This window comes from Styela clava, chromosome 10, assembly GCF_964204865.1.
Source record: "Styela clava chromosome 10, kaStyClav1.hap1.2, whole genome shotgun sequence".
In the NCBI taxonomy this organism is placed as follows: Eukaryota; Metazoa; Chordata; class Ascidiacea; order Stolidobranchia; family Styelidae; genus Styela; species Styela clava.
In genome coordinates, this window is record NC_135259.1 from 22,276,216 (window position 1) to 22,301,551 (window position 25,336).

A 25,336-nucleotide genomic window follows, 5' to 3' on the forward strand; every position below is an offset into this window, starting at 1 on the left:
ATTTAACATTTCCATGTAACTTACTTCAATAGTTAAATATTTCTGAATGTATAACTGGCGTATTTTTGTGCATCAGGACTATGATATTACGCGTTGAATGTTCAAATGCTTCTTCCCGTTATGAGCTTTTATTCTATAACAAAAAAAAATTCTGGGGTTCGTTAGCGAATTGATAATAATTACGTAAATATATTCAGTTCGTTGCAATGATTTATCAAAAATGATATCGGAACGTCATAGCGGGGACATTATATCATTAAATGAGGCACTCCCGAAATATGTGAACCAAGATGGCGGACACCGGAACGTAGTATGTGTACCAGGTTAGTATTAGACTATGATTTTATTCCAATATTCTTTATTTTAGGTATATTACGAGTTCGGGAATTTGTACCTGAAATTATAGCCTAACCCTAACCTACACACATACTACGCTCTAGTGTCCGCCATCTTGGTTCACATACTTCGGGAGTGCCATTAAATGTTCGACGGTTTCGTTTTTCAAGCGAGTGTCGTCGAGTCCTTCGTGCTGCGCCAAATTATCAGGAAAACACTCATGGTGCACTCACACAAATGCTGCCTTGAATAAAACTCAATTTTGTGATCGGTAATGTGTATTTTATACTTTTTAAAGTTTGTAAACATGTAGGCCTAAGGAATAAAATAAATAGCAAAAAACAATCTAAACTCTATAATTTTTAATCTAATGAGAGGTGTGCGGCTGCAGCTCTGAACACATTTGAAGTACTGTTACACTTGAAACAGGGTGTCTCAAAAATGCCATGTACTACTTGTCGAAATGTTCCACTTGAATTAGATAAATCTGGCAAAAAAGGCCGTTGCTCTCCTGATACAGATGCCTACGACTTATTTCTGTGAAGAAGGGGCTTCCAGTCTTGTTGAAATCAAGTCGAAACTCAATACTTGATATTGATTCACTAATGCGGGGAGCAATTGAAAAGGAACTAAAACCCTGTTATGAACGAATTGCCGAAACTATACAAGAACAAAGAAGCCACTGAAACTAAATTAACATTGTCTTTACATTTTTTACACATTGTGTTAAATTAATTGCATCTGTGAGTAAAAACTAAAAGAAGCATTTATATTGACTCGCCCCGCCACCTAGATTTTAGTTTTTTTCAATATGTGCCTAACATTTAATGTTCATTTAGGCTTGAAATAAACATTGGTATTAGTAAGGTATACGAAGTTCTCGAAAAATTGTAAAAAGTATACTACGGTAAAAAAGGTTAAAAAACACTGGTTATATTGATCGCGGCATCTCAAAAATAACCAGCTGAATCTAAATGATAATCGGTGGCAAGGGTGGGTTGGAATCGAGGTTGAGGTAGAATCGCATAATTATAGTTGTTGGCAGAGAATGAGAGGGTTTGTTGAACTCGCCAATACTTGCCTACATCCCAGAGACTGACTTTATAAGCCGCTCACTGCAGACAAGGCCTTGCACAGTCATCTACTGATATATACGAGAATATCGGTCGGAGACCGAAGACGTATCGATCGAAGGTTAGGGGATCCCCCAAAACAGCGCTCTTAGTCCATAGTGACACCGTATGTCCTATCACTAATTAAATATTAACTCGCTAAATTATACGACATAATTCATAAAAAATCAATAGGCTTCTGATCCGAGCTATGATGAATGCACATGCAAAATTTGGAGCAGATTCAACCTCGTTTTCGTGAGATATCGCGTGCATCTAACAGACAAACAGACAGACAGACAGACAGACGGAAAGACAAATACCCATCAACATACTTACCAATTAAAATTGATAAGTTACAACGAGGAAGAGCTAAAAAGTTTTGAAAGACTCTTCCAGGTTCAGCATTTTCTACCGAATTCGATCCACAATCCTGGAATTAATTACGAATAAACGATATCAAATAGACGTTGTTCGGAAGACTTAAGTTATTCCCTCGACGCGAGTCAAAACCGCGTCACGCTTTTCAAAGACTCCCTGGATGGGAAGTTTCGTGTCACGTGCGACACATTTTTATGTATTGCACTGTTGACTATGCAATTTAGTAATGTAAGTAGTAAGTTACTCCGGTTTCTGTGCGAAAGGAATTGCGTGGTCGGGGTGGGTATACGAATAACAAATTAGGATTTTGCAATAAAAATGGTTTATTTTATTACTCTTTAAATAAGTACAAAATCACGATTGAGCTACTTCACAATTTTAGCTTAGATACAATGAACACGCTGACATATAATATAAATAATAACAATAGCATATTCCAGAATAGTTTACAGTTGCAGTTAGCGCGGGACCTGTATACGATTATGGTTTATTACATTCAAATTCAATAAGCGATCACATAGATTGCAGTCGTCTATAAGACCAGTCCTTCACAGCCTCCTAAAACAATTAACTCTCTCCCCGGTTGGTAAACCATGCGATGGGCGCCAGGTTCGCTTCTCAAAATGTTCGATAAAAGAGTTACATGAATGCCTGTCTTTTTTTGGTACTTCCGTAGTATGTGAACCAAGATGGCGGACATCGGAACATTCTATGTGTACCAGATAATAATAAGAAAAATTGGAATAAAATTATGGCTTAACCCTAACCTGGTACACATACTACGTTCCGGTGTCCGCCATCTTGGTTCACATACTACGGGAACGCCCTTTTTTATTTCTATGCAAAGCTAGTCCGACCCCGTAGTCCCCGTTCCCCTCAAAGCAGACAGTCTTTGCTTCATCGCCTCTCGCGCAAGTAGCACATCCTTTTCAACTCCGTGAAAACTTTCACTTTTCTGCCCTTTGCTCTCCCAATCATCGGCTACACCATAGCAATCACGAGAAGTAGCGAGCAACTTTTCAGCTTTCGAGTATTTTCCCAATGATACATACGTCGATGCCTTGTTGCGGTACAAATGACCTAAGATCTGGTATTTTGCGGCGTCAGATGAAAAATGGCTTTCCAGTATCTGGATACCTTCTTGATAGGCCTCGATCGCTTCCAAGTAATTCCCGAACTCATCATGATTAGCTCCGATGTGGTTCAGGCAATTGGCTTCAGCGATCGCCTTCAAGTCAGCTGAAGCACCGGTAACACTGCGCAAATCGGTCAAAAATTCAAAACTGATCTGCATTAAAAAGTCACGATAAACCTTCCGGAGTTTCCGACCATAGTGGTGAGCAAACATGTGGAACCTCGAGGAACATTGCGTAATAGCTTTCATGGCATCATCGGGGTTTAAATCTCTTTTGTACAACTTGGAGGCGAAGGAGAGCAAAATCAACCCATCAATATATTTATAATTCTTCATATGGTTGTCAAACATTTTCATGACGTCATCTATTTTGATCTGCGATGACGTCCAAATTTTTCCTTTTAAAGTATCTAAATGGTAACTGGCTTCGAAGGGTCGTCCGCGATCTAAGTTGTTATATATCTCTTCAAGTTCATCTTCTGAACTCCAACTTCTGTCTTCCGGGTTCATGGGAACAGCTGACCCTGAATATTGAATATTGACTATAAAGGCAAACTAATATACCTAATCTCATGGTGATATTTCTTTGCCCATTGTAAGAATTACTTAAATATTTGTTTGATAACTTATACATTGTTTCAATATATATCTCTTGAAGTTTGTCCCGTTTTCCAGCCGGGGGGAATTTTATTGTTTTTGATGAGGAAAGTTTGTTTTGTGGTTGCGTAAGGCATTACCAATATTGTTTAGTTATTTAATATTATTGTAATACATGTTTAGGAAGCAATATAAACTGTACAAATGACAGAGTGCGACTAGGGTGTACCACTGGGATCGAATATAAACAAGAAACATAGTCGTTATGCCTAATGAAAGAGAAATAAAGATCTTCGAAGATGGCAAAGAAAGGAAACCGCTGTGAATAACTGTCGACAATTATCTAATGAAAACTGAAAAATACACTTGTTATTTTGTGGAGAAAAAGATAGGACTGGAGGCGCTGAAAATTGAAGAACTTCTTCATGATATTTCAGATGTTTTGCTGATAATTTAACCTACAAGGGGCAAAACTATCAATCTAAGCAAGAAAACTTGGCCAGTCTGAGAAAGAAATTGAAAATTGAAAAGATGAAATCCAAGAGCATTAATACAGGAAAATAAGTTCTGTCAAAATGATTGAGAGCAGAAATAACCAAGCTTGGTTCAAAACAAAAAATGAGTAAAGATTGTGATGAAACAAAGTTTCATGAAATCATTGATGAATTGGCGTCAAGAAAGGCACAAAAAGTACAGCTGCATGGCCCTGTTATTGGGCGACCGTACCGATTTTGGTTGCTTATTGTTCAGCGTGGTCATTAAATGGCTTGTTACGTAATTATATTGCGTGGTTGAGAAAAACGATTTAATTTGAACAGGGAAAGAAACACGCGAAGTAGCTTCGCATTTATAAACTTTTCCATTGAAGCAATTGTTCGTAGACAGCCACTGCACAAAACACGTTGCGCAACTAGAATGGTATGACAGAAGCGAAATGCAAAATATTTTGTTTAAAATACTTTTGTTTCTTTGTGTAAAAATGCTCGATGTAAGAAATATGTCTGCGGACTAAACATGGCCTGTTGCAGCCTCGAGCTGGAAAATACCGGGCTATTCCACCAGCTTGTTTAGGCCTTGCTCAGAGGGAAAACTTTACCTGAAGCTGTCTCTGAAGGGTCTGTTTCATTGAGATTTAATGACGTCATAGATTGGATAATATCATCACGGATTCCATCGTAGATTGGAATTTTGGATGTTTCTGCATCTGAGATAGAAATGGAGAAAAGGAGTAAATCTTTGATAGGGTGCGAATCAGATCAAGATATTGTGGGTTCAAATCGTGGTGTCGACACCCGGTCACAGCATGTCACATCTTATATAAATGACACAAAACCTTACGGTTAAATCGTTATATTCAACTGTTTTGGTATGTCAGATATAAGATCCCCCCTTTAGGAATATGAGCTCATTTCTTATCGTTGTCTGCTTGTACAGGGCCTCGTTCGCAGCGAAAGGTTTCAGCAATCGTCGTATAACAAATCCAAGTCAGCGGTTACACGAACTGCGTTGAGAAAGTTAGTGGCCCAAAGATTCTGTAGCACAGATTCAAAAGACGCTCCTGCCTGCAAAACACACGTCATGGCAATGAGCATAGGAATGGTTAGCTTCATGACCTGACTCAACCTTTGCAACGTGTACGACCGCACTAATTGTAGATGTGATTTATTGAATTGATGATTTAAAATTATATTCATGTTTAGGACTGCGTTTTCGTGAACTCGTGGCTTATTGGTTAAGGAAGGGCCGTGCAACCGTTAAATAAGAGGGCAAGATACAGATATCTGGGTGAAACCGCGGGCAGCACCGTCATTTGACAAAATTTTGGTTATTGATCCTATGATAGGCCTTGTTCGCTTTGCACAAGCCAGTTGTAAGGCATTGTAACGTCACAGGCGTTGCTAATAAATTGAATTCAGGCTTTTCAACGCAAAAGGGAATTGAATTACTAGCACATACCAGATAAAACTAAGTTAAACACTCGTTTTGTGGGCCGCATTTGGCCCGCGGGCCGTAGGTTGCACACCCCTGGGTTAAAACGTTGGGCTTACAGACATCGAATTCTCCCAACTCAGCCCCTCAATCAGGGTATATTGAATTATAAAGGCAACGCCAACCTGAAAACTTCGTGTTTTTCCTGTGTTATTATCTCTCTACATATCGTTAGGTATCCATGACTGCTTTACCAGGCATCGTTTCGAGTGAATGTCGTAAAATGCGCTTTTTAAATTTTTTTGTGTTTGCTACAAGATCTTTCCGGTACTATCCGGAATGAACCGGATTATTGTAATTATGACTCATATAAGGTCACACCTGGATTTAAAACGTAATCGTTTTCAGCATCTTCACTTCCTTCCCTATGAAAATCTTCGTATTTTGAACTTTGCCCTGTGACATTTGATCTTTGACCTCGATGATGGTCCTCATAGCCCGATCCTTGAACGTTCCGCGACTCTGGGAATAATCATTCAACATTGATGAAAGCCGATAAGACGGCATAATCTTGAGATATGATTTTATTATTTACAGCAGTTTGAAGTCGGGAGCCCGTGATCCTTAAAAGGCGGACACATCGCAATTGGAGGCGCAAATATGCGCAAAATTTATTTAACGTGATGCAATTTCGTTGGCATATTTTTCCTTTTATAAGAAAATGACCCGTTCTCCCTGGTTTTATTACCTGATAAGGTCGATTCACAGGTAGGAATTGTTTGATCACAATGGGTGTGAGAATCTACCAATCAAAATGACACTATAAATACCACTGTGCTCCGCGAATTCCAACCTTTGTAATTGGTTGCCATATGACCTGCAGATAACAGTCGGATCTTGTCTATTTATCAGGACAGTTTCACAAGACATTCGAGATCGAGAAAAATATATTTATTTAAAAAAAATTTTTAAATTTTCTAATATTTCGAAGAAACAGAAATGGGGCGACAATTACGTTGCCGTTGGCTTTTCTAAAGAGAGATGGCCGAGCCCTGGAACCGCTGGCATCGTTCGTAGTTTTTGAATAGTGAACAAGGGAGCCATGAGTTCTGAAATCATCCGGAAGAATGCCACGAAACACGAAAGGTTCGGAAACACTGTGATAAGACATTTTAATCGTTGGATACGATTTTGATATTCATCTCAGGGGACAGGTAAGCCGGTATGAGCGCTCAATGATATGACTGACTACGCATCCTATTCCGTTACCTGTCAAGTACGGGATTCGTTTGAGAATTATATGTTTCAGATGCACGAACTTGATGGTAGAGAAAGCCATAACCTTCCAGCAGTTACATGAACCACCCTATGACGTCGAAAAATTCTGCAATTTTCTCGCACATACCCCCACTGGATTCTAACCTGAAAACCCACGGTACTAAAAAATGAGATAGCAAGCGTGTAGTACGATGTGTCAACCATGGGTCCCGTATTCTTTCCGCCCAATTATTTACACCTGAACAAACCTTTTGTTGACTTTTTCTTTTCACTTTCTTTCATCAATGCGATATCTTCATATTCTGATCTGAGTAGGAAAATAACGGGTTGAAATCACGTCAAACCAGGAATTGGCAACAACTGCACAGTTGGCCCTTCAAAAAATGTTGTACAGCCCCTCTGCACTAGGAGAAAGTTCTGAAAATTTCTTATTTAAAACATCCAAACGAGTGGTTCTCAAACGGTAGGGCGCGCCCACAAGGAAGCGTCGACAATTATTTGATAGGACGTGAGGCTAATTGAAAATATTTGTTAGATGTGATATTGCCCGCCCATTTTGAATATTCACATCCATGTGCTTATGAAATAAAACATTTTTAAGAAAATACCTTGAAACGTTTGAATGCATTTTCAACGTGTTTTTTGAATAAAACATACTTTCGCCTTACTATCTCTTATTTGTAGCTTATTGTTAGCTAGTTATTTTTGAGATGGGGCACGAGACTTGATATATTCTTCTGGGGCGCGGTTAAAAAAAGTTTGAGTATTTTTTCATTGTTCTCAATGCGGCCCTTTGCGAAAAACTTTGCCCATCGCCGCACTAAACCAGTCGATAAATGACTCACATCCAGAACCGCAAACTCAAACTTAGTCGGTTCCAAGCAGGCCCACTGCCGAGTTTGGAGTCGTAATCTGACAATATTTATCAGATCCGGAGTTGTATTTATCCAAAGTTAGGAGTCGAAATTTTGATTTCCCCAATGATAAAATAGTCAGAATATAAAAAACAAAAAAACTCAAGAAAGATTAATTTTACTAATCGTTCTTAACTATCTATTAAAGCAGGGCTTCCAAAACTAGGGGCCGCGAAACTAATTTTTGGGGTCGCAAAGAGAACCCCAATTTTATTAAATCTATTTTACTTTTCAGACTCTGGATTGGAAATACATTTATTAAAACTAGTGTAAAACAAACATCTCACGATTTCGAGTGAATACATCATCATCCCGTGCTTCAATTTGCATTCGAAAAATACCGCTAGGGCTCATTTTATGGGAATGTCTTCTATTTGCATTTTCCAAAAACAAAAATTACAAGAGAGAAGTAATTCTTAAATATACAAAAATATGAAAATCTATTTCCATTTACTTATAAATAACACGTTTTTATTATTTATACGTTAAATTAACTGCTAAACATAGATATTAACCATTAAAAAAGAGTAGAAAAGATTTCTTGCTATTCCAGGTCAAAAAAAAAATGCGCCTATTCTTGTCTATTTCGTAGGCTGCAGTTTATTAATTTGCTGAACCGAGTTACTTTAAAATAAGAGATAAGGGGGATAAGTTAACCTTTCACCTTTATTCTTTAGACCTACTGGTTTATAAACTCTAAAAGGCATAAAATACACATTAACGATGACAAAATTATGTTTTATTTAAATGCAGCTTAATTTGGCTCCGCACGAACCGCTGCCTTATGCTAAATTTGATCATTTAGAAGTGAGTAAGAATGCCGGTTAGAGATCATGCCGTCGGTGGCTAGACATCATAATTCATTATCATTTGGGGCTTGCATTAACAAACATTGAGCCACGGCTGGACGGCTATTCAGCAAAAAGCATTCGCACCCATCACACTGACTAATTGAGTGACGCTAATCTTAGTAAATGTGAGTTTGTTTTGTTATTGAGTGGGCCTACTAAATGTTAAGAATTAGCTGAGTCAATAAAATATCAAAAATACATAATTCGTAATGTTAAGCATTATTAACGTGAACAGGGGCCGCGAAAATTTTTGATATATTGAAAGGGGCCGCGAGCTCAAAAGTTTGGGAAGCCCTGTATTAAAGGATGCGTGCATGCTTTGTTCTCATAATTTAATATTATCGAAGAGTTGGAGTCATTTTTTTTTGTAAACCGGAGTCCACACCCATGGACTGTAATCACAAAAGCCGTACCTAAGTTTGCGAATTCTCGAAGGCTTGGGTGATTTATTCTTTGATGTAATTGCTTCGTGAAACTCGTAATCTGTGATGAATCTGAGAGATGGAAAAACGAGATTTACAAATGTGGTAAAAGTACACTAGATGGCGCTCCATAAGTGTGTGCACCAATATGGAGGAAACTAATTTTGTTCGCCAATTTACATCAAATTGTGTCAAAAGGCACTGAAACCTATGGGCAGGGGGTATATTCACTTGGCTGACACAGACGGTCCTCGAACTCGCAATAGAACTCAAGTAAGAAAAATTAGAATAAAATTATGGCCTAACCCTAACCAGTACACACACTACGAGAGTACCGACTAGATATGCATTTTGGTGAATTTGCGTATTCCGCGAGCAATACTATGGAAAAGATGTAATACCACGTAAGAAAAGAAAGCCGATAAAAGAATTTTACCGCGGGACCTCCTGAAGTATGCGCACCAAGGTGGCTCACAACCCGAACTCAGATTGTGTACCAGGTTAGAGTTCAGGTTATGCGACATCTTGTTGCGCATACTTCAGGAGTATCTTACCGCGACACGAGCGGTCACCGAGAGTGTAACTTTGTAAGGGTTTTGCCTTCACATTGAGTTCCAGCTTTAGCATGAGCTGTGTATTCAGGCGGGTCTTTCGTGAGCAATACACCCTGAAAGATGAAAGCCAATAAAACAAAAGCGTTTATAGGCGTCAAAATAGAAATATTTCACACATAAAGACCAACCACTTTTGTGGTTCACACCTTCTTATCGGATTCCCCTCCCCTGATAAATATGAAAATCTCACCTTTGTGGTTCCCCGCCAACTACTTCTTGTATTTTGGTAAGGTCTCTTCCTTCCGCCATGTTGACATTTGACCCCGGAAACAGCTGGAATCTGAAACAAGCAGTTGTTGATGAGACTAGGAAGTTATGCTAAAATAACTTCTGAAGTATGTGAACCAAGATGGCGGACACCGGAATGTAGTACAAAGATATCCGCTGGTTCGAGTCGGCGTCCAGGTATCGACAACAACTGTTTAGTCAGATAACACATCTTTACCATAGTCGGTTCGATCGTCCAAAAGGACACGGGATATAACACGCACCCTCGTAGGAAAGGTGCATTATAGAACGTCGCCTGATTTTAAACCGGTTCTGAGTTTAAAAACCTTTGTTCGTGAATTAAATTTGTTAGGCTCCAACTCAATTTGCTAATTTATTTCTATATTTCTTAATTTGGCGTTCCCAAATTCATTATAGAGGAGATAGGTCGGAAATGACTGCTCTATAGGGTCGAAATATGACGCAAAATCTGCCTCAAGCTACTTTTATAGCGCGTGGTTCACAATTTGCAAAGGATAATATTCATTTCTATAATTCAATTTGGTGGTAAATACGTAATTCGCCGATTCCCATATCTCTCTCTGAACAAAACCATAGTATGGAAATGGTTATATGCGAGAGGATTGCTGGGTTCCTCGCCTCCGTAGAGTGATTAACGTGACCCCTGGTTGGTCATCGATTATTATGATGAGCTTTATCCGCCATCATGCGTCTAAAACAAATAACTGGCCAACTAATTTCATATCAGGCATTTAAACCGGATAAAAGCTGGTCTTATTAACCTTTCTTGTAGGCTTACCTTTCTCCCGGAATAACTATGAAAATCCTACCCTATATCTTTAGACTCTTTACCTGAAGTATTTTCGCTTAGAAGCTGCAGACAACTAGCTGTAGTGTTTGCCAGAAATTCCAAAATATTTCCAACAAGAGAATGGGCCAAGCAGACAACAACGCGGAAGTTGATGACGTATCATGACAGGAAGCCAACAGAAACGTCATTCAATAATTGTTGCAAGTATAGGTACTGATATTCGTCGAACGTTCACTATATGATATTTATCGCATAGGAAAGTAAAGTCGATAATACCGCTATGCTCGATACTATAATATACTACCCATGGTGAGATTACATGTACAATTTGGGTGCTGATATGACTTTCTCTTGCCATCTAGTTCTGGATTTCTCACACCGGGCCCTCATCTGCGTTGATATACAGAAATGAGTGATTGATAATATTTGCTGCATTAGTGCATTGAACTGTAGCTTATCGTATAAGACAGGGAAATGGATGGATAAGCAAAGTTCGGCAAGGCCAGTCATTAACTCAATCGGATCCATTTAATAAAGACGCTAAGTGACTGATGTCATGCCATTGGATAACTCGGATACGAGATCAACTAATCACCAATGAGACTTAGATGAACAGTTATGGTTGACCCGGGATAATTTGCCCCCCAATAAAATGAAAACAATCCTCGTTTTGGTAATCAAATGCAGCTTTCGCTGAAAATTCGAATACGTCAAATCAACCCTAAAACAAACTATAGCTGGAGAATTACGTAAATCTCATATTATTCCATTGGTGTGCGCTCGGGAGGTCAGAAAATCCTTAACCCGAACTACACGTAACACGGATCTAAAGACCCAGCACTACCGCTCCGGCGACTATTTTAGAGAGACGGGTTAATGATGATTCGGTCATGGCTTCATACACATAATCATAGAAGGATGAGTTATTGGTCTTGCAAAAATGTAGCAACACATTTGTGTTAGCGTGCGCCAAGACTCTTGAATTCCTAAGAATAGTTATCCTATCCACTAGCGCAGGTTTTTGGACGTGGGGCGATAATTTTGACCACCTAGACTGGCGGGCCATGTAAGTGTGACGTAAGTTACATTTTATGAACAATTTTTACAGTATTACAAAATTAAGTGGAAAACAATGGGCCTAGTGCCAAAACTAGATTTAACCTCAATCTCAATAATTTCCTTGAGCTATTTTCTAGCTAAAACATCAAAATTTGGTTTAAGTTTGGTTCATCAGGCGGGCCAGATTGTAGTACCCAACAAGCCGGATTTCACCAGCGAGCAGTAATTTGCCTATGTCAGCAAAAGCGCAAAGGCATCGGGTCTATTATCTCGGAACCCAAGCTCTTAGTTACTCATGGGTTTATTGTGTTTGTTCTGCTTTCCTGACCCCTTGATAAAACATGACCTACGGACACGAAAGTCACGCGTTTTCAACTTGGCAGAACTAAGTCACAGCTATGCGCATCGGTGTGTCTCATCGAGCTAAGCGTTAAGAATACGCTCGCCCCCGCACCCCTGATTACTCTGCGTGGGTTCGCATCCCATGCGGGAATAGTTATGTAAAAGAGGATTGCTGGACTCCTCGTCTTCGTAGGGTGGTTCACGTAACTGCTGATAGTTCACGGCTTCCTCCACCATCAAGTCCATGCTTCCGAAAACGAACACCTGGCTAACTAATTCCATACCAGACATGGAATGGTAACCGACGAAAGGCTGTGGTTCTACATACGGTTAAGCCGTCCTATCGGTTTTCCTCTCCCCGAGGATAAATATGTAAATCCTGTGTTCACCACCAAGTCCATGCATATAAGCAGCTTACGCACCTCCAGAAGTATGCGCACAACCTGAACATAGTATGTGTGTGTATCGGTTAGGATTCAGGTTGCGCGACATCTTGGTGCGCATACTTCTGGAGCACGAGGCCTACTAATCCAGTATCAGACTGATAACCGAACGGAGAGGCTGCAGTTCCCCATATTATTAAACGGCCTTATCAAATTTCCTCTCTCAGGGACACAATGTCAATTAATCTCCGATATCACACAGGTATAAAGCAACAAAAACTTATTCTTTGAATTTTCTGGAATAATATTGAAAACACATCTTCACAATGAAAGCAAATATTAAACGATTGGCCATAGATAACTCCGGAGACAAAGCAGAATCCATAAATTTATTGATTAGTTTATGCAACATTTGAACTTCTGATTATGTATGATGGCACCCAAAAGTTTCAGTATGAAATCATGAAGTCATTTTGAAAAAAAAAAATTTTTTTTGGGGGGAGGGCGGGTTACCCTGTAGTAGTCTGAACAAACAAACCAGGGTTAGGCAAGTCTTTGATATCTGTCGTAATATGAAGATTTTAATTATTCTTTCTATTGATTCCATTCTATAAAATCTAGAGTACTACTTTTTGATCTAAGGATGTAAAACTCAACTTTACAGTCCCTTTAATTTAAAGAATACCAAAACCTACATATATACAGATATAGGAAAACGAAAAAAATCTTTGAAGTTTTCTCTTCAAAGTCCTGAACGCTATATCTAAATACCAATAAACAAATGGAAAAGCTGCAAACCATTGGATAGTACTCGCACACAAATATTTAAGTAAGTGTCCTCATATCAAGACTTCATTTGAAATGGATAACTAGAAAAAATGATGTGAAAATGAGAATAATTGGTATGGGGAGCATCATTCAGACACTTCGTCTTGGGCAGAAATAAAATTATGCAAGCCCCATCCGAGCAGTTGTTGGTGTATTGGCATCACAGGCTCAGAGCAAAACTTGCAATATAACAAAGAATTATGGCAAGTGGTTGCAATGTTGAACACGATAGGATATACCAGAGTTTCCCAAACTTTTTGGACACGAACCCCTGTTAATTAATCTTATTCTTGACGGGCCCCCATCCTATGTCGTATCAATTTCTGGAACTAACTAACGAGGATCATGTTTCCTTCAGTGACATAAAACTCATGAAAGTCTGAATCAATACATGCTATAACAGTAAATACTTGCCAAAGGCAATTAGATAAGATCATGATCTCTCTGTATATGTTTCAGCGGAGTTGTTGCGAACCTCTGTGCAGTCATCACAGACCTCCAGGAGGAAGGCAGACCCCAGTTCGGGAAACGTTTGGATAGACTCGACTTATATATTTCACGAGCAATATGAGCTCAAAACCAACATTCTATCTAGCAATCAGTGACTTCTTGTTCAGAGCCTTTCTCAGGAATAGGAAGCGGAAAGATTTGAGAATTCTACGAACTCTATTCTACTATTCAGAAACAGGCGGCGACACTAATTCACCAATCTAGTAACACATAGTAACTAAGTCCAATAAATTTGAAAACGAGCTGATTAAAAAACTATCTAACAAGAAAAAAGTTCACACATTCAGAAAAAAATATTCAATTAAATGGAACAGTGGGCCGCGGAATGCAGGATGAATGATATGTTGGGCTGATACAGGGCCGACTTTAGCAATTGGGGCCTTTGTGTGAAACGAATTGAAAGTCTGAGTAGGGATAAGGGTAAAGGCTGAAAAGTAGGATTCTGTGATAGAAATTGTCTTTACCTTTTAACTAAAATCACAATTGAAGCAACTTCAATTAACGAACCTTGAGAGTATAAAATAAACGCCCAGTCTTCAAACCAAATTTAAAATTATAATGCTTTAATTTAGTAATTTATACCCAGACTTGGTTGGAAGGCCCTGGTCTTATATATACTGTCTAGGAATGGTTGGTTTAAAATGGAATGCTTTCACAAATTTAGATATGTAGCTTGTTTTTATCTATCAACAATGTAAATCAAATGTAAGCGTTATGGAATTTAATTTCCCAGAGTGTGACGCTCTCAACCTTCATGAAAACTTGGATAAAATGGGACAGTGGGTCAGAATATGTAGTCAGTAAAATAATTTGGTCTCTCACAATGTAAGGAAAGGTTGGGCTTGGTATAAAACGAAATTACCATCTCCATTAGGCTGTTGAGGGTTTTTTATAGAGATTTGTATAAACTTGGCATGAAATTTGTCTGATGTAACTGAACTATGTTAGTCTGTAGCAAGAGTTTCAAATCACTATGAACGAAAAATTTGATCAAGTGAAAAAAAAGTCTAAAATCTAGCGTTACCTAAACTGATAACCAAAACTATGCATATGTGAATTTCCGGGTAATTCTGTGTCTAATTTCTTGCAAAGCAAATATTTAAAATTAGATAGTCTGGGAATATTCTTTGTGTGGGGGTGGTGCGGAACTCATTAGACTCCCACACCCACTACCTCAGTGACCCAGTGTTTTCAAAACACAGCAAAACAAAAACACCCAAAACTATTTAGCGAACAAAAGCGTAAGATTGATCAGTCCATTCATTTCTTTACAGCTCTTTCTTTTCAAAATATTTCATCTTTTCTTTCGGGTCAGGTATTATCTGAAAGGAAGGAAATCAGCTGAATTCAGAATGCCAGAGCATTTAAGAACATTCAAAAATTAGAAACATTGTGGATTTAGTATGAAGACTCAATTATAGGAATTAATCATGGCGAAACACTTGTCGGGTATGGGATTAATTAGCCAGTTATTTGTTTCAGAACTTGTGGAAAGGAAAGTTGATAAAACGACTTCATATCATATGGCAAAACACAGCATCTCGTCTGATGACCATAGTGCGTATGGGGTTAGTTTGCCAGTTATTTGTTTCAGATGCACGGACTTGATGGTAGAGGAAGCCGTAACCGACAAGCAGTCCTGCATGTAATTACTCTCCATAAGATTCAAAACCCTACTCAGAGTAATCAATAGCAAGACAATTCAAATTTAGTAAATAAAAAAAAACAATTGAATACAAAAAAAATGAAAATTACAGTTTTATTGCGGGAAGGGAAGTCGCGAGGAACCAATGCGGGTTATCGAGCAGTGTCACCCAAGGTTCAAATAACTAATTTTAAAAAGTTGAAATTTTAGAATTTGGAATCGACTGTTCTTGACGGTGAGTACTGTAAGAATCATTAATCTAACATCGCCTAATCGAGATAGTTAATTTCTCGAGCATATCACTTCTCACATTCCCCAATACTTACAGTATCAGCACCAGGCTTCCATCCGGCAGGGCATTCCTCTCCATGTTGGTCCGTGTACTGGAACGCTTGCACAAGACGAAGAGTTTCATCGACTGAGCGACCGACAGGAAGGTCATTCATTGTGATCTGTCTCAAGGTTCCTTGTGTGTCAATGATGAAAAGACCTCTATGTAAAGAAAACTTTAGTCAGACGGAGGACGTTTTCGTACAATGCATAGGAGCAAGTTTAAAGATAAATATTCGGTACTCCCGTAGTATGTGAACCAAGATGGCGAACACTGGAACGTAGTATGTGTACCAGGTTAGGGTTAGGCTATAATTTTATTCTGATTTTCCTTCAATTACTAGTTCGGGGACAGTTAGCCAAATGAATATACCCCCTACCCATAGGTTTCAGTCCCACTAAACAACTTGATGTAAAATAGGCAAACAAAATTAGTCACCTCCATACCATATTGGTACACACACTTCTGGAGCACTGAATATTCTAGGTGATTTGAAAGATTTACTGCGCTCCAAGACCAATTTGTGTCTGCAATGTCTCATCTGAGCAAGGCCAGCCAGACAGACATAACATTGAATTATTCTCAAGGTATCAGGAACTAAGAAATAGTAAATTGGGGTCATGACCTGGTGGTTAGACCAGGTGTGTGCAACCTGCGGCCTGAATGTGGCCCTCAAGAAAAAATCGCACAGCCTGCATAGAAGTGCCAATTTTTGAACAATGTGCGGCGAAAAAACAAGTTTTTGATTTAATTTGGTATGTGTGAGTAATTCAAATCCCTTTGCGTCCCAAAGCCTATACCTGAGTATAATGATAATAGCACAATTTATCATCTATGCCTATGATTTTACAAACAATGCATGTAACAATAACCAACTTTTTGTGCTTGGGACTACTAGATAGCCTATGTTAAATGAAGGTGCGAAGGCCTTTTTCTTGGTTCAAATTATAAAAAATTCCATCCCATAACACCCACCTCAATGTGTGACCGAGATCCTCCAGCAGAACGCCATAATCCCTCGATATCTTGTGAGTCAGGTCAGAGAGAAGAGGGAAATTGATCTTGCCGAGACCTCCCTCCCTACGTGCTGTGTTTATCCTGAAAGGAAATGAATTTGAATTATGAAATATTATCAGGGGTTTCAGTCTGCACAAGACAAGTGGCCACTGATATGCAAGGAGTTGCTGCATATTGAGTATTTCCTATTTAGAGTTTAAACATTTTTGGCTACCCCCGTTGTGTGTGTACCAGGTTAGGGTTAGGTCATAATTTTAGTCCGATTTTCCTTATTTTATTTCTATTACGAGTTCGGGGACTGTCTGTGTTAGCCAAGTGAATATACCAGCCCATGAGTCACAGTTCCTTTACACAACTTGATTTGAAATAGGCGAACAAAATTAGTTACCTCCATATTAGAACACACACTTCTGGAGCGCCCATTTTTGCTCATAACGAGTCTTTATACAGCAACTTTGTACGTGCCTTTCGAATCTATCTCTTATTAATAAGGATAGTAGCAACCCCTGAAAGATAGGATGTCTGAGCCTGTTTGCACGAAACCTTGTTTGGAGTGAAAACAGTTCCTATAGGAAAAACATTATAGCACTGCTGCGCATAACAGTAGAAACAAAGATTCAGTTGAATTATCAGGGGGAGAGGGAGATGAGCTGCTTTGGAAGAAACTATTATTATATACCATGCAAGATGAGTGAAATGTGAATCCACTGAGCAGCCAACGACTTCAGTATTGATTTTCTTGAATTCTTCCGCTCGGTCGGAGAATGCGATGATTTCAGTCGGACATACGAAGGTACTAAAATATGAAAAGGAAGGTCTTAAAAATGGAAATATGCGAGGTACCAAATAGAGGTAACAGTTGAGATCTCCACTCAATCCACAATTGACAGTAGAGAGTCAATCATTGGGGGAGTATGTCAGAGTGGTTGTCATAGTTCGAGTCTGAGTCCAAATCGTTGTCAGTCCAGAGAAAAGTCGAGCCCAATTTATTTTTCGTAGTTCAGAGAGTCAGGTGTACCATGTAATTCTACAGAATATTTGGACTAGAAATGAATTATTTCAAAATTAAATAACGATAATCGGAGTCAAACTAAAACAGTATTAGGCCAACTTTGACCAAGTATTCTCAACAAACAATGATTAGAGAAGGTGCATACGTCATAGTAGAGTCTGGAGCCATAGTCAACCATTTTTTTGCCAGACCAGGCAGATAGGCGTCTAATTTGTTTTCTTTGAAAGGAGAGTCCGGTGTTACTCTGGCAATATAGCATATTTACGTCTATAAATGTTTTTCAAACACCATCAGATATATTAATCTTATTCAAAATAAAATAATTGAAATATAAGTTGAAATAAAAACTTACAAATCCAGGGGGTAGAAGAAAAACACCAGGTACTTTCCCAGATAGTCGCTTGATTTTATTTTTTTGATTTCCCCGTCAACTATCGCTGTTCCCTCCCAGTCTGGAGCAGGTTTTGAGACTGAAAAATAAAACAAAATTTAATTATGGGTCTGTCGAGTTATGACTTCACCGGGGAGAAGAAAAATGTCTTCTTTAATAAAAGCCCGTTGAGTTAATGGCATCATATCAGATAGAGGGGACTGTAACCAATCAATGATTACTCAGTGAAAGTTAAGAATCTAGTAATTTAACAGCGAACAATTATTCTCCACCACTTTTAACCCCTTAATTTCATATCAAATAGAAAGTGAAAAACAGTCTCCAGGTCATTTGTACCATATTCTGGAGAAAACACAACTTTTGTACAAAGCCTCCTAGATTACTTTTTTTGGGTGCAATCATCCACAAACAGAAGTTTTTTTTGCGACAAACAAAATCCATATGTAAAGGTAATGCAGGGCAAACTATTTGCATACGGCCACCTCAGATAATTATAAATACAATTTTTCTATTTCTCCCGGGAAGCGGGAAGCTGTTAATATGATCCAATCATGGAGAACTTTCTCAGTCAGTTATCTGGTTGGTATGGGCAACCTGTTGAAATACTGGGACCATGTTTCCCTAAAAATAAGACCTTGCCTGGATTTTAACGAGTATTCGATTCCTTCTGCTTAAAATAAGACCTAATCCAGCAGTTCCCAAAAAGTGCGCTGTGACGAGTTGCTAGGTGCGCCGCGAAAATTAACATAATTGTGATAAACATAACTGAATATGATTGAATAATCTACAAATTGTATTTATTTTCAATCTTTAATTGTTTCTTCTTCCAAATACTGTGTATATGAATCAATAATTCATGTCACCTTTCTATGTCATTTACTTTTTGTCTGCCTCTATTGTTACGTAACAATATAAGTAACCACTATTTGCTGGAATTTCAGGATCTGCAGTCCATTTATCTGCTGGATCGAGTGATTTTTTTAGAATTTCAAATGATATTGCATAGAACCACATGTGTACAAACATTAAAAGGCACAAAGTACACATTAACGATCACAAAATTGAGTTTCGTTTGAAAGCAGCATATTTTTGTTGTGTAAGTGCGCCGTGAGTTTTTTCTTCGGTAAAATGGCGCCGCACAAACGAAAAGTTTGGGAACCGCTGACCTAATCTATAGCGTGAATTTTTTTTTCAATAAATTTCTCCTACACGTTTTAAATGACTGGTCATTTTAGAGATATCTATATTTAGCAGTTTTTTTAAAATAAAAATTTGATATTTATAAATAAGTAAATGGACATCGGTATTCATATTTTATTTATTTGAAAATCTAGTAAATATCTACTTTGTAATTTTGTCTTTTTTACCAGATGAGCGACCATTGAAATACTCTTATGATCAGGCATTGTTATCAGCTTTCCACTTCCCCAAGTAATTATTAAAGATCTCCTTCAACCCTTTACTATGATTACAGAATTTCTACACTAACAAAACTCGACGCTGCTAGCACCAACTAAACACTCATCCGCTCTCTGCTGCCATCAATCTACCTGAAAAGTCTAAAAACAAAAGAATTTTAATTTAATATTATGCACGTAGGGTGATGGCCATGGAAGATCATGGCTTCCGCCCACCACTCTCCAAGCCTATTGCTAACTAATGCAAAACCTGACTCGATAGGGCATAATAAGTTGCCTGCTTTATATGACTAAAACTCATATCAGCTCTCATCTGGCAAAGTTTGAGGGTATTTGACTATATTTGTTTTATTCAGTCAAAGAAAAAATAATTTCATTTTGTCTACAGGAGAGTCTAGGCATGTTGGGTACTCCCGTAGTATGTGAACCAGGTTAGGGTCGGGCCATAATTTCAGGTGCGAATACTACAGGAGTCACTTGGCTAGTCCTCGAATTCTTAATAGAACTGAAATTGAAATTAAATTATGGCCTAACCCTAACCTGGTGCACATACTACATTCCGGTGTTCATCTTGGTTTACATACTACGGGCGTAGCTATTGTTGTGACCCAAACGCTCTGGATTATGGCTGCACTCGAATTGTTTTTCAAGCAGAAATGACAGTATTAACATTACCCTGTTGCGGTTAGAATATTCTCACCCGTCACGCTTGACTGGATGTTATCCTTGAAATAGTCAAAAATTAAATAAACTCACTCTGAGCTTTCGTAGACTGCAGCAAATGACTTTGGTAAGATGGCCAAAAAACACCAGGGTATTTCTCCTCCTCAGCATTGCAGACGAAGATAACAAGAGATAAGAGTATAATTCTCAGCTTCATTGTGATGTCACAGTGTGGTAATCAGATACGATTATGATTGCATAAATGACCTGAGAAAGTGATGAAATAACAAGGAAAAATGACAACATAGAGCATGGGTGGGCAATCTTTCATACAGGAGGAATGGATATAAAAACTGGGTGAAACCGCGGGCTTACAGCTTTATTTCTAGTAGTTGCAGGCACAAATATTTAGTTATCGATCTTTTGACATATGTTGTTTGCTTCGCACAAACGCTAAGCAGTTACGCCATTGTTACGTCACTGGCATAGATAATGAATTTGGCCTATTGGCCGCAGGTTGCACACCCCTGACATGTAGGATGAGAATTCATTTGAGATTAAAAAGGGTTATCTCACTTTGTGACAAAAACAAGAAAGGAAACTCTCTGATTGGGATTTAGGCTTGCAATAAGACATGAATGAGCAAAAACCATGATAACCTATTCTTGATAATCATACTTTAATTTGCTGCAAGTTGGAGAATTTCACTGCAAGAACGGAAAAACCATGCAGACTCAATCAAATAGCCTTCTATGTCTGATATGGCAAACGTTTAACCAGATTTACTGAATAAAAGGATAAAATATCGCAAGTGCTGTGATACTCATGGAAGACCAACTCTGACATAATTAATTTTTATGAATGAATTTATGCTCCCTCTGCAGGTATTTCTTAACAGAAAAGCACATGCTTCCATAAACTTTTTGAATAAATAACCCCCCCTACGGCAAGTTTATCAGATGATATGAAAATCTTTCCAATGTCGAGTAACAGTTCATGGTCTATTAAGTTCAAGCAATTTCTAAGTATGATGAAAATCTTTCCAATCCTCCCTCTCCTGTCTGCAGCGCCAAATCAAATCAGCTGATATTTGAGTATTAGCAACAGTTTGCTGCCAAGGTTCAAGAAATCTCTAGATAAATACAATCTGAAAAGTAGGAATGAAAATTGTTATGAAGTATTCAATGCTTGGTGTTATGATACAGAAATATTAACAGAACAGTGCAGCACGGCCACACATAAACTTGCTATAACAAAAAAACAGAAATATGATTTTCAGTGATGTGGAAATTTCCTACATAGATTCAAGAATTTGAAAAAAAACGAAACTTTCACAATAACGAAAACTGTTCACATTAACTTTGGCAGTTTAAAACAGACATGAATCTTTGAAAAACGAAAATTACAAAAAGAACTTTGTACTACTAATAATCAAAAGAACATTAATGAAATAGTGGTGCTCCCGTAGTGTGTGTACCAGGTTAAGGTTAGGCCACAATTTCATTCAGATTTTCTTTATTTTAGTTATATAACGAGTTCGGGGACTGTCTGCATTGGCCAAGTGAATGTATCTCCTGCCCATAGGTTTCAGCCCCTTCATACAACTTGATAGGCGAACAAAATTAGATACCTCCATATTGGTGCACCCTAATTCTGGAGCGGCATGAATTGTTAATAAATCATGGTTAATGCTCAATATAGGAAAACCTACGGTAATGTTTTATTCAAAATATTAATATTTTTAGCGATAAAAATAAGTAACTGATAGACATCGCTATGTAGTTCAAACATTCGAGTGTCTGCATTATATCTGTCCTGAGACACAGAAAAGCTAAAACAACTGCTATACATAACAAAGAATCAGGTTTTCTCAGGGCGATATTTTATAATTGTCTTTCAAAATTCAGTAGCTTCTGGCAGTGGAAACTTGTGCAAGACCTTGTTAGGGAAATGTTAGAAGAGTCTCTAGATCAGGGGATGGGCAAGGTTTTCGAACCAGGGGCCAAAATTCTTGCACACCTAGAGTGACCATGTAAGTGTGACATAAAAAGTTACATTTTATGAACTTGAATTGCATTTGCAGTGTTACATAAGCAAAAGTGGAAAACAATAAGCCTTGTGCCAAACTAAATTTATTCACAATCTCAACATATTCCTATTTTTAGCTTGAAAATCAAAATTTGGTTTAGTTTGGTTGTGGCAGCATCAGGCGGGCCAGATTGGATTACCCAACAAGCCTTAGTTTGTTCATGTCAGCTCTAAAGCTAACTTTCAAATATTTTTAATTTTGCTCAATCCCAGATTCACACTAATTTGTTAAAGAACTGCGATCAAGCAATTTCTCCAGTTGTTCATCGGTCATGATGTCTTGGGAATTGACAACCGCATTAAAATGAGGAGATCGGATCATTTCCAAAAGTTCGCTACGTCCTATTGTAGTTTTGTGTTTCAACTCCAAGTCTAGATTTCCTTTGAATTTATTTTCATGCATCACTAATTTTTCCAGCTTACGTTTCTCCGCTGCACGCTCAACCATTCTTTGGTCAATACTGGAAGCGGTCACCAAGCGATAAATCATGACGGGCTTCGTTTGGCCGATCCTGTGACATCTATCTTGAGCTTGAAGGTCGTTCTGCGGGTTCCAATCCGAGTCGTAAATAATCACCGTATCAGCGCTGGTTAGATTGATTCCCAGCCCCCCTGCTTTGGTAGATAACAGAAACACAAAAATATCAGGATCACGGTTAAAATTTTTTATATTTTGTTGACGATCTTGCATATTTGTTGAGCCATCCAATCGTACGGTGGTGTATTGTCTCAGACCGCAATAATCCTGCAATATGTCCATCATTTTAGTCATTTGGCTGAATATCAACACCTTGTGGCCATGCTCTTTCAATTTCGGTAATAGTCGATCTAACAACATTAATTTACCGCTAGCCGATACTAGATTTTCATCAACTTTGAAAATATCTGTCCCAGGAATTAGAGGGTACTCAATGAGGTAAGGATGGTTGCAGCATTTTCTCAAAAGCATGACGATGTTATTCAGAGAGACATTGATCTCAGTGTCCTCACAATAAACCGAGTTTTTCGCTCGTTCATTCTCTATTCTTGAGTCAAGGGTTTTACTTCGTGTCTGGCGATTTCGATTGGAAATGTCCATCAGAGATTTCAAATCAGGTTCGGGCGTTTTGTTTTTTTCAAATAGATTTTGAATCGTTTTCGTCGTCGCTGCTTCGTAAAACGTTTTCTGTTTTTGTGAAAATGGTGCATAGACTATCACTTCCTTCTTTGGTGGCAAGTCTATATCAACGTCGTTTTTAACTCTGCGTAGCAGGAAAGGGGTTAAGATTTCATACATGGTGGAAAGAAATTTCTCTTCCTGATCTAATGTAAACTCAGACGAGCCTTTCGATCCAGTCTCACCGAAGTTAAACCATGACTCGAACACTCGGAGGTCGTCAAATACTTCCGGAATAATAAAATTCAGAAGAGACCAAAGTTCCGTTAGGTTATTTTGCAATGGCGTTCCGGTGAGAAGTAGTTTTGCACCGATGTTCAACTGTTTCAACTCTTTTAGAAGTCTGCATTTTGTGTTTTTGATGCGATGTCCTTCATCTAATATCAGATATTCCCAGTGATAAGCTGATAAAACAGCTCTATCATTGATTAAAATCTCGTACGACGTTATCACAACTGGGTGTGATTCAACACACTGACCAATATCTTTGATATGTCTCGCTAAGACCGCTCGCTCAGTCGCGTTTCCATGATACAGAAGCAGCGGGATCTGTGGCGCAAAAGTTTTGAATTCGTTAATCCAATTTGCTATCGTAGACAGAGGTGCACAGACAATGAACGGGCCTTTGAATCCCATTTTGATTATTTGACAAATCAAGGCAATGCATTGGATAGTTTTACCAAGTCCCATTTCATCAGCTAGTATTCCATTGACAGCATTTGTGAACAAGACTTTCAACCATTGAAACCCGACAATCTGATATTTCCGTAGCATTCCGCCGGTGAGGAGAGACGGCTGACTGAGATCGACCATTTTATTCCCATAATATCGAATCCCATCAACTTCAATTATTTGCGAAACAATATTTTCTGGCGTCGGTAGATAAAGCTTCTGTTGTAGAATATCATTATGCGATGAATCTGCTTTTGCATCTGTGAGCTTTATCCTTTTATTTCGATTCTTCTCATCAGAGTTTGGACTTCTCTGTCTTTTGAGCGCAGTATTTGAAGCTAAATCACCTTTTTTCATTAATTTTTGCTTTTTCAATAATTTTTCTTTCTTTTTGGCTTTTTTTCTCTCAACTTCTTTTTTTTTCTCGATCACTTTCAACAATGAATTCGCATAAACTTTGCTCTTTTGTAATAGCAACGCCAATCTGTCCAATCTCTCCCCTGTTGAGATCGGTTTAAAATCTTCAATCTTTTCATCCAAATTCATTTCTTTCTTTTCCAGCATTTCCTCTTCTTCCACCATTTCCTTCGTGATCATCGACTGTTCAGGAATATCTTCTTCATCTGACGGAATATACAGTTCATCGTCGTCATTATCTTTCGCTGTGCTATCATTCCCACTTTCCTCACCAGATGTTCCGTTATTTTCTTTAAATTCTGACACATCGGGGAAAGATTGTGACGGGCTATCTTCAATTGTTGACATTATGAAACTTTAGTTTATTTCGAAGATTAACCTAATTGACAAAATTTCTGATCAGACACAACCAAATATCTCAGAAGCAAATCTGTAATGAAATAGATTATAAAGATTGCTGAATGATCCATATTGCATGCATTGACACAACACTGTACTGTACGTATGCATATAAAGGGTGTCCATAAAATCTTTTATTTTTTCAAAATTGCAAAAGCAATTTATCGATATCATATGCCATATACTGATATATATATATATTGTTTTGGCCCTCACAGATGTAATAAATGAAGTAAATATACTTAAACAATTACTGATCAAAATACAACAAACCTGGTTAAGATTTCATAACAAAATTGAATTGGATGAGAAAAAATTATTTCTTGCATAAATTCGCTTCAATTGGTAACTTTCTGCTGGAAGTGTCCGCTAGCTTTACCTAGGTCAAAATTGACTA

General features: G+C 38.2%; 3 protein-coding genes across 3 annotated transcripts; all 3 read right to left on the reverse strand.

Moving 5' to 3' along the window:
- Positions 1-2,155: 2,155 nt before the first annotated feature.
- Positions 2,156-10,731, reverse strand: LOC144428258 (uncharacterized). Its single transcript, XM_078117230.1, has 7 exons — positions 10,650-10,731; positions 9,760-9,849; positions 8,947-9,027; positions 7,017-7,075; positions 5,872-6,012; positions 4,658-4,765; positions 2,156-3,488 (listed from the first exon to the last, which is right to left on the reverse strand). Exons 2-7 carry the CDS (start codon positions 9,816-9,818, stop codon positions 2,677-2,679), a joined length of 1,260 nt encoding a protein of 419 aa, XP_077973356.1. The 5' UTR covers positions 9,819-9,849; positions 10,650-10,731; the 3' UTR covers positions 2,156-2,676.
- Positions 10,732-12,657: 1,926 nt separating this feature from the next.
- On the reverse strand, positions 12,658-20,474 carry LOC120337411 (peroxiredoxin-2-like). The gene is made up of 6 exons (XM_039405174.2): positions 20,301-20,474; positions 18,088-18,205; positions 17,403-17,519; positions 16,682-16,804; positions 15,702-15,867; positions 12,658-15,052 (listed from the first exon to the last, which is right to left on the reverse strand). Exons 1-6 carry the CDS (start codon positions 20,422-20,424, stop codon positions 14,999-15,001), a joined length of 702 nt encoding a protein of 233 aa, XP_039261108.1. The 5' UTR covers positions 20,425-20,474; the 3' UTR covers positions 12,658-14,998.
- An 879-nt stretch (positions 20,475-21,353) lies between these two features.
- Positions 21,354-25,233, reverse strand: LOC120337387 (lymphocyte-specific helicase-like). Its single transcript, XM_039405147.2, has 2 exons — positions 25,213-25,233; positions 21,354-24,970 (listed from the first exon to the last, which is right to left on the reverse strand). Exon 2 carries the CDS (start codon positions 24,886-24,888, stop codon positions 22,516-22,518), a length of 2,373 nt encoding a protein of 790 aa, XP_039261081.2. The 5' UTR covers positions 24,889-24,970; positions 25,213-25,233; the 3' UTR covers positions 21,354-22,515.
- Between the last annotated feature and the right edge of the window lie 103 nt (positions 25,234-25,336).